A 12,147-nucleotide genomic window follows, 5' to 3' on the forward strand; every position below is an offset into this window, starting at 1 on the left:
ATGTATTGGTTAGATTGATATACATGTACAATGTATTGGATAGATTGATATACATGTACAATGTATTGGACAGATTGATATACATGTACAATGTATTGGATAGATTGATATACATGTACAATGTATTGGATAGATTGATATACATGTACAATGTATTGGATAGATTGATATATATGTACAATGTATTGGATAGATTGATATACATGTACAATGTATTGGACAGATTGACATACATGTACAATGTATTGGATAGATTGATATATATGTACAATGTATTGGATAGATTGACATACATCTACAATGTATTGGACAGATTGATATACATGTACAATGTATTGGATAGATTGATATACATATACAATGTATTGGATAGATTGATATACATGTACAATGTATTGGATAGATTGACATACATCTACAATGTATTGGACAGATTGATATACATGTACAATGTATTGGATAGATTGATATACATGTACAATGTATTGGATAGATTGACATACATCTACAATGTATTGGATAGATTGATATACATGTACAATGTATTGGATAGATTGATATACATGTACAATGTATTGGACAGATTGACATACATGTACAATGTATTGGACAGATTGATATACATGTACAATGTATTGGATAGATTGATATATATGTACAATGTATTGGATAGATTGACATACATGTACAATGTATTGGACAGATTGATATATATGTACAATGTATTGGATAGATTGACATACATGTACAATGTATTGGACAGATTGATATATATGTACAATGTATTGGATAGATTGACATACATGTACAATGTATTGGATAGATTGATATACATGTACAATGTATTGGATAGATTGACATACATGTACAATGTATTGGATAGATTGACATACATGTACAATGTATTGGACAGATTGATATACATGTACAATGTATTGGATAGATTGATATACATATACAATGTATTGGACAGATTGATATACATGTACAATGTATTGGACACATTGATATACATGTAATATGTATTGGATAGATTGATATACATGTACAATGTATTGGACACATTGACATACATCTACAATGTATTGGATAGATTGATATACATGTACAATGTATTGGATAGATTGATATACATCTACAATGTATTGGATAGATTGATATACATCTACAATGTATTGGATAGATTGATATACATCTACAATGTATTGGATAGATTGACATACATCTACAATGTATTGGATAGATTGACATACATGTACACTGTATTGGACAGATTGACATACATGTACAATGTATTGGACAGATTGATATACATCTACAATGTATTGGATAGATTGATATACATGTACAATGTATTGGATAGATTGATATACATGTACAATGTATTGGATATATTGATATACATGTACAATGTATTGGATAGATTGATATACATGTACAATGTATTGGATAGATTGATATACATGTACAATGTATTGGATATATTGATATACATGTACAATGTATTAGACAGATTGATATACATCTACAATGTATTGGATAGATTGATATACATATACAATGTATTGGATAGATTGATATACATGTACAATGTATTGGAGAGATTGACATACATGTACAATGTATTGGACAGATTGATATACATCTACAATGTATTGGACAGATTGATATACATGTACAATGTATTGGACAGATTGATATACATCTACAATGTATTGGAGAGATTGATATACATCTACAATGTATTGGATAGATTGATATACATGTACAATGTATTGGATAGATTGACATACATCTACAATGTATTGGATAGATTGATATACATGTAATATGTATTGGATAGATTGATATACATGTACAATGTATTGGATAGATTGATATACATGTAATATGTATTGGATAGATTGATATACATGTACAATGTATTGGACAGATTGATATACATGTACAATGTATTGGACAGATTGATATACATGTACAATGTATTGGATAGATTGATATACATGTAATATGTATTGGATAGATTGATATACATCTACAATGTATTGGATAGATTGACATACATCTACAATGTATTGGATAGATTGACATACATGTACAATGTATTGGACAGATTGATATACATGTACAATGTATTGGATAGATTGATATACATGTACAATGTATTGGACAGATTGATATACATGTACAATGTATTGGATAGATTGATATACATGTACAATGTATTGGACAGATTGATATACATGTAATATGTATTGGATAGATTGATATACATGTACAATGTATTGGATAGATTGATATACATGTACAATGTATTGGATAGATTGATATACATGTACAATGTATTGGATAGATTGATATACATGTACAATGTATTGGACAGATTGATATACATCTACAATGTATTGGATAGATTGATATATATGTACAATGTATTGGATAGATTGACATACATGTACAATGTATTGGATAGATTGATATACATGTACAATGTATTGGATAGATTGACATACATGTACAATGTATTGGACAGATTGATATACATCTACAATGTATTGGATAGATTGATATACATGTACAATGTATTGGACAGATTGATATATATGTACAATGTACTGGACACATTGATATACATGTAATATGTATTGGATAGATTGATATACATGTACAATGTATTGGATAGATTGATATACATCTACAATGTATTGGACAGATTGACATACATGTACAATGTATTGGATAGATTGATATACATGTACAATGTATTGGATAGATTGATATACATGTACAATGTATTGGATAGATTGATATACATGTACAATGTATTGGACACATTGATATACATGTAATATGTATTGGATAGATTGATATACATGTACAATGTATTGGATAGATTGATATACATGTACAATGTATTGGATAGATTGATATACATGTACAATGTATTGGATAGATTGATATACATGTACAATGTATTGGATAGATTGACATACATGTACAATGTATTGGATAGATTGATATACATGTACAATGTATTGGACACATTGATATACATGTAATATGTATTGGATAGATTGATATACATGTACAATGTATTGGATAGATTGATATACATGTACAATGTATTGGATAGATTGATATACATGTACAATGTATTGGACACATTGATATACATGTAATATGTATTGGATAGATTGATATACATGTACAATGTATTGGATAGATTGATATACATGTACAATGTATTGGACAGATTGATATACATGTACAATGTATTGGACAGATTGATATACATGTACAATGTATTGGACAGATTGATATACATGTACAATGTATTGGACAGATTGACATACATGTACAATGTATTGGACACATTGATATACATGTACAATGTATTGGATAGATTGACATACATGTACAATGTATTGGATAGATTGATATACATGTACAATGTATTGGATAGATTGATATACATGTACAATGTATTGGACAGATTGATATACATGTACAATGTATTGGACAGATTGACATACATCTACAATGTATTGGACAGATTGACATACATATATTCTACCTATATTCTGTACATTGTGAAGTCAATTTACCTTCCATGTCATGCCATCTATTGGAGAGATTGGCACAATTTTTCCTTCAAGAGGACCAAGTTGTGTTTTCTTAGGTATGGCTCTCTTAGCAAAGACACCTGACAAAGAAATTGATAAAATGGTCACAGTTAGACAATGTTTGTTTTGATAAATGTACAAGATGATTTCTTTACTTTGATATGGTGAAAAGTAAAATGAAGAGGAACAAGTCTTTGTTGCAGACATAGACCCCTTCATCAAATACTTTACTTTTGTGACATACATTTTTTGCTACATACATGTATTGATTCAGAAAGTAATATTGATTTTTATACCAAATTTGGCTGGCAGTCTGTGAAAAAAAAGGTTACAGCAGTACAAACATAAATGTTTGTATTTCCCTTGTACTTTATATTATCTATGTCCAAGATATTTAAAAATTGGTAACACAAAGTGTTTACATCATACAATGAGAATGAATTAGATGGATGGCTGTAATTGATTTATCATTACAAAATACATATACTTTGCCACTGTTTTGTGATTCTGGCATTACAAAATGAATTTTATCACCTGCTTCATGCAGTCTACAAAGCTACACAGTGACATCACAATCTAGAAATCTACAGTGACATCACAATCTAGAAATCTACAGTGACATCACAATCTACAAATCTACACAGTGACATCACAATCTACAAATCTACACAGTGACATCACAATCTACAAATCTACACAGTGACATCACAATCTACAAATCTATACAGTGACATCACAATCTACAAATCTATAGTGACATCACAATCTACAAAGCTACAGTGACATCACAATCTACAAATCTACACAGTGACATCACAATCTACAAATCTACAGTGACATCACAATCTACAAATCTACAGTGACATCACAATCTACAAATCTACACAGTGACATCACAATCTACAAATCTACACAGTGACATCACAATCTACAAATCTATACAGTGACATCACAATCTACAAATCTACAGTGACATCACAATCTACAAAGCTACAGTGACATCACAATCTACAAATCTACACAGTGACATCACAATCTACAAATCTACAGTGACATAACAATCTACAAATCTACAGTGACATCACAATCTACAAATCTACACAGTGACATCACAATCTACAAATCTACAGTGACATCACAATCTACAAAGCTACAGTGACATCAAAATCTACAAATCTATAGTGACATCACAATCTACAAATCTATACAGTGACATCACAATCTACAAATCTACACAGTGACATAACAATCTACAAATCTATACAGTGACATCACAATCTACAAATCTATACAGTGACATCACAATCTACATGTACAAATCTATACAGTGACATCACAATCTACACATCTACACAGTGACATCATAATCTACAAATCTACACAGTGACATCACAATCTACAAATCTACAGTGACATCACAATCTACAAATCTATACAGTGACATCACAATCTACAAATCTACAGTGACATCACAATCTACAAATCTACAGTGACATCACAATCTACAAATCTACACAGTGACATCACAATCTACAAATCTATACAGTGACATAACAATCTACAAATCTATACAGTGACATCACAATCTACAAATCTATACAGTGACATCACAATCTACAAATCTATACAGTGACATCACAATCTACAAATCTATACAGTGACATCACAATCTACATGTACAAATCTACACGGTGACATCACAATCTACAAATCTATACAGTGACATCACAATCTACATGTACAAATCTACACAGTGACATCACAATCTACAAATCTACACAGTGACATCACAATCTACAAATCTATACAGTGACATCACAATCTACAAAGCTACACAGTGACATCACAATCTACAAATCTACACAGTGACATCACAATCTACAAATCTACACAGTGACATCACAATCTACAAATCTACACAGTGACATCACAATCTACAAATCTACACAGTGACATCACAATCTACAAATCTACACAGTGACATCACAATCTACAAATCTACACAGTGACATCACAATCTACAAATCTACAGTGACATCACAATCTACAAATCTACACAGTGACATCACAATCTACAAATCTACACAGTGACATCACAATCTACAAATCTACACAGTGACATCACAATCTACAAATCTACACAGTGACATCACAATCTACAAATCTACACAGTGACATCACAATCTACAAATCTACACAGTGACATCACAATCTACAAATCTACAGTGACATCACAATCTACAAATCTATACAGTGACATCACAATCTACAAATCTACAGTGACATCACAATCTACAAATCTACAGTGACATCACAATCTACAAATCTATACAGTGACATCACAATCTACAAATCTACACAGTGACATCACAATCTACAAATCTACACAGTGACATCACAATCTACACATCTACACAGTGACATCACAATCTACAAATCTATACAGTGACATCACAATCTACAAATCTACACAGTGACATCACAATCTACAAATCTACACAGTGACATCACAATCTACAAATCTACACAGTGACATCACAATCTACAAATCTATACAGTGACATCACAATCTACAAATCTATACAGTGACATCACAATCTACAAATCTACACAGTGACATCACAATCTACAAAGCTACACAGTGACATCACAATCTACAAATCTACACAGTGACATCACAATCTACAAATCTACACAGTGACATCACAATCTACAAATCTACACAGTGACATCACAATCTACAAATCTACACAGTGACATCACAATCTACAAATCTACACAGTGACATCACAATCTACAAATCTATACAGTGACATCACAATCTACAAATCTATACAGTGACATCACAATCTACAAAGCTACAGTGACATCACAATCTACAAATCTACACAGTGACATCACAATCTACAAATCTACAGTGACATCACAATCTACAAATCTACAGTGACATCACAATCTACAAATCTACACAGTGACATCACAATCTACAAATCTACACAGTGACATCACAATCTACAAATCTATACAGTGACATCACAATCTACAAATCTACAGTGACATCACAATCTACAAAGCTACAGTGACATCACAATCTACAAATCTACACAGTGACATCACAATCTACAAATCTACAGTGACATAACAATCTACAAATCTACAGTGACATCACAATCTACAAATCTACACAGTGACATCACAATCTACAAATCTACAGTGACATCACAATCTACAAAGCTACAGTGACATCAAAATCTACAAATCTATAGTGACATCACAATCTACAAATCTATACAGTGACATCACAATCTACAAATCTACACAGTGACATAACAATCTACAAATCTATACAGTGACATCACAATCTACAAATCTATACAGTGACATCACAATCTACATGTACAAATCTATACAGTGACATCACAATCTACACATCTACACAGTGACATCATAATCTACAAATCTACACAGTGACATCACAATCTACAAATCTACAGTGACATCACAATCTACAAATCTATACAGTGACATCACAATCTACAAATCTACAGTGACATCACAATCTACAAATCTACAGTGACATCACAATCTACAAATCTACACAGTGACATCACAATCTACAAATCTATACAGTGACATAACAATCTACAAATCTATACAGTGACATCACAATCTACAAATCTATACAGTGACATCACAATCTACAAATCTATACAGTGACATCACAATCTACAAATCTATACAGTGACATCACAATCTACATGTACAAATCTACACGGTGACATCACAATCTACAAATCTATACAGTGACATCACAATCTACATGTACAAATCTACACAGTGACATCACAATCTACAAATCTACACAGTGACATCACAATCTACAAATCTATACAGTGACATCACAATCTACAAAGCTACACAGTGACATCACAATCTACAAATCTACACAGTGACATCACAATCTACAAATCTACACAGTGACATCACAATCTACAAATCTACACAGTGACATCACAATCTACAAATCTACACAGTGACATCACAATCTACAAATCTACACAGTGACATCACAATCTACAAATCTACACAGTGACATCACAATCTACAAATCTACAGTGACATCACAATCTACAAATCTACACAGTGACATCACAATCTACAAATCTACACAGTGACATCACAATCTACAAATCTACACAGTGACATCACAATCTACAAATCTACACAGTGACATCACAATCTACAAATCTACACAGTGACATCACAATCTACAAATCTACACAGTGACATCACAATCTACAAATCTAAAGTGACATCACAATCTACAAATCTATACAGTGACATCACAATCTACAAATCTACAGTGACATCACAATCTACAAATCTACAGTGACATCACAATCTACAAATCTATACAGTGACATCACAATCTACAAATCTACACAGTGACATCACAATCTACAAATCTACACAGTGACATCACAATCTACACATCTACACAGTGACATCACAATCTACAAATCTATACAGTGACATCACAATCTACAAATCTATACAGTGACATCACAATCTACAAATCTACACAGTGACATCACAATCTACAAATCTATACAGTGACATCACAATCTACAAATCTATACAGTGACATCACAATCTACAAATCTATACAGTGACATCACAATCTACAAATCTACACAGTGACATCACAATCTACAAAGCTACACAGTGACATCACAATCTACAAATCTACACAGTGACATCACAATCTACAAATCTACACAGTGACATCACAATCTACACATCTACACAGTGACATCACAATCTACAAATCTATACAGTGACATCACAATCTACAAAGCTACACAGTGACCTCTCACTAGACTTGGCATACTTCTAAAATGTAACATACAAAAATGTAGTTACACCCCTCACTAGACTTGGCATACTTCTAAAATGTAACATAGTTACACCCCTCACTAGACTTGCCATACTTCTAAAATGTAACATAGTTATACCCCTCACTAGACTTGGCATACTTCTAAAATGTAACATAGTTATACCCCTCACTAGACTTGGCATACTTCTAAAATGTAACATAGTTACACCCCTCACTAGACTTGGCATACTTCTAAAATGTAACATAGTTACACCCCTAACTAGACTTGGCATACTTCTAAAATGTAACATAGTTACACCCCTAACTAGACTTGGCATACTTCTAAAATGTAACATAGTTACACCCCTAACTAGACTTGGCATACTTCTAAAATGTAACATAGTTACACCCCTCACTAGACTTGGCATACTTCTAAAATGTAACATAGTTATACCCCTCACTAGACTTGGCATACTTCTAAAATGTAACATAGTTACACCCCTCACTAGACTTGGCATACTTCTAAAATGTAACATAGTTACACCCCTCACTAGACTTGGCATACTTCTAAAATGTAACATAGTTACACCCCTCACTAGGCTTGGCATACTTCTAAAATGTAACATAGTTACACCCCTCACTAGACTTGGCATACTTCTAAAATGTAACATAGTTACACCCCTCACTAGACTTGGCATACTTCTAAAATGTAACATAGTTACACCCCTCACTAGGCTTGGCATACTTCTAAAATGTAACATAGTTACACCCCTCACTAGGCTTGGCATACTTCTAAAATGTAACATAGTTACACCCCTCACTAGGCTTGGCATACTTCTAAAATGTAACATAGTTACACCCCTCACTAGACTTGGCATACTTCTAAAATGTAACATAGTTATACCCCTCACTAGACTTGGCATACTTCTAAAATGTAACATAGTTATACCCCTCACTAGACTTGGCATACTTCTAAAATGTAACATAGTTACACCCCTCACTAGACTTGGCATACTTCTAAAATGTAACATAGTTACACCCCTCACTAGGCTTGGCATACTTCTAAAATGTAACATAGTTACACCCCTCACTAGGCTTGGCATACTTCTAAAATGTAACATAGTTATACCCCTCACTAGGCTTGGCATACTTCTAAAATGTAACATAGTTACACCCCTCACTAGACTTGGCATACTTCTAAAATGTAACATAGTTACACCCCTCACTAGGCTTGGCATACTTCTAAAATGTAACATAGTTACACCCCTCACTAGGCTTGGCATACTTCTAAAATGTAACATAGTTACACCCCTCACTAGGCTTGGCATACTTCTAAAATGTAACATAGTTACACCCCTCACTAGGCTTGGCATACTTCTAAAATGTAACATAGTTATACCCCTCACTAGGCTTGGCATACTTCTAAAATGTAACATAGTTACACCCCTCACTAGGCTTGGCATACTTCTAAAATGTAACATAGTTACACCCCTCACTAGGCTTGGCATACTTCTAAAATGTAACATAGTTACACCCCTCACTAGACTTGGCATACTTCTAAAATGTAACATAGTTATACCCCTCACTAGACTTGGCATACTTCTAAAATGTAACATAGTTACACCCCTCACTAGGCTTGGCATACTTCTAAAATGTAACATAGTTACACCCCTCACTAGACTTGGCATACTTCTAAAATGTAACATAGTTACACCCCTCACTAGACTTGGCATACTTCTAAAATGTAACATAGTTACACCCCTCACTAGGCTTGGCATACTTCTAAAATGTAACATAGTTACACCCCTCACTAGGCTTGGCATACTTCTAAAATGTAACATAGTTACACCCCTCACTAGACTTGGCATACTTCTAAAATGTAACATAGTTACACCCCTCACTAGACTTGGCATACTTCTAAAATGTAACATAGTTACACCCCTCACTAGGCTTGGCATACTTCTAAAATGTAACATAGTTACACCCCTCACTAGACTTGGCATACTTCTAAAATGTAACATAGTTACACCCCTCACTAGACTTGGCATACTTCTAAAATGTAACATAGTTACACCCCTCACTAGACTTGGCATACTTCTAAAATGTAACATAGTTACACCCCTAACTAGACTTGGCATACTTCTAAAATGTAACATAGTTACACCCCTAACTAGACTTGGCATACTTCTAAAATGTAACATAGTTACACCCCTAACTAGACTTGGCATACTTCTAAAATGTAACATAGTTACACCCCTCACTAGACTTGGCATACTTCTAAAATGTAACATAGTTATACCCCTCACTAGACTTGGCATACTTCTAAAATGTAACATAGTTACACCCCTCACTAGACTTGGCATACTTCTAAAATGTAACATAGTTACACCCCTCACTAGACTTGGCATACTTCTAAAATGTAACATAGTTACACCCCTCACTAGGCTTGGCATACTTCTAAAATGTAACATAGTTACACCCCTCACTAGACTTGGCATACTTCTAAAATGTAACATAGTTACACCCCTCACTAGACTTGGCATACTTCTAAAATGTAACATAGTTACACCCCTCACTAGGCTTGGCATACTTCTAAAATGTAACATAGTTACACCCCTCACTAGGCTTGGCATACTTCTAAAATGTAACATAGTTACACCCCTCACTAGGCTTGGCATACTTCTAAAATGTAACATAGTTACACCCCTCACTAGGCTTGGCATACTTCTAAAATGTAACATAGTTATACCCCTCACTAGACTTGGCATACTTCTAAAATGTAACATAGTTATACCCCTCACTAGACTTGGCATACTTCTAAAATGTAACATAGTTACACCCCTCACTAGACTTGGCATACTTCTAAAATGTAACATAGTTACACCCCTCACTAGGCTTGGCATACTTCTAAAATGTAACATAGTTACACCCCTCACTAGGCTTGGCATACTTCTAAAATGTAACATAGTTATACCCCTCACTAGGCTTGGCATACTTCTAAAATGTAACATAGTTACACCCCTCACTAGACTTGGCATACTTCTAAAATGTAACATAGTTACACCCCTCACTAGGCTTGGCATACTTCTAAAATGTAACATAGTTACACCCCTCACTAGGCTTGGCATACTTCTAAAATGTAACATAGTTACACCCCTCACTAGGCTTGGCATACTTCTAAAATGTAACATAGTTACACCCCTCACTAGGCTTGGCATACTTCTAAAATGTAACATAGTTATACCCCTCACTAGGCTTGGCATACTTCTAAAATGTAACATAGTTACACCCCTCACTAGGCTTGGCATACTTCTAAAATGTAACATAGTTACACCCCTCACTAGGCTTGGCATACTTCTAAAATGTAACATAGTTACACCCCTCACTAGACTTGGCATACTTCTAAAATGTAACATAGTTATACCCCTCACTAGACTTGGCATACTTCTAAAATGTAACATAGTTACACCCCTCACTAGGCTTGGCATACTTCTAAAATGTAACATAGTTACACCCCTCACTAGACTTGGCATACTTCTAAAATGTAACATAGTTACACCCCTCACTAGACTTGGCATACTTCTAAAATGTAACATAGTTACACCCCTCACTAGGCTTGGCATACTTCTAAAATGTAACATAGTTACA

General features: G+C 33.6%; 1 protein-coding gene across 1 annotated transcript in view; it reads right to left on the reverse strand.

The window, feature by feature from the left end:
* LOC144440432 (PR domain zinc finger protein 10-like) overlaps window positions 1-12,147 on the reverse strand; it is a 31,441-nt gene that overhangs the window by 13,134 nt on the left and 6,160 nt on the right. The window contains exon 6 of the mRNA XM_078129803.1: window positions 3,606-3,703. Within this exon, the coding sequence (XP_077985929.1) occupies window positions 3,606-3,703 (98 nt within the window). The remainder of the gene's footprint in view (window positions 1-3,605; window positions 3,704-12,147) is intronic.

This window comes from Glandiceps talaboti, chromosome 9 (genome assembly GCF_964340395.1).
Source record: "Glandiceps talaboti chromosome 9, keGlaTala1.1, whole genome shotgun sequence".
NCBI lineage: Eukaryota > Metazoa > Hemichordata > Enteropneusta > Spengelidae > Glandiceps > Glandiceps talaboti.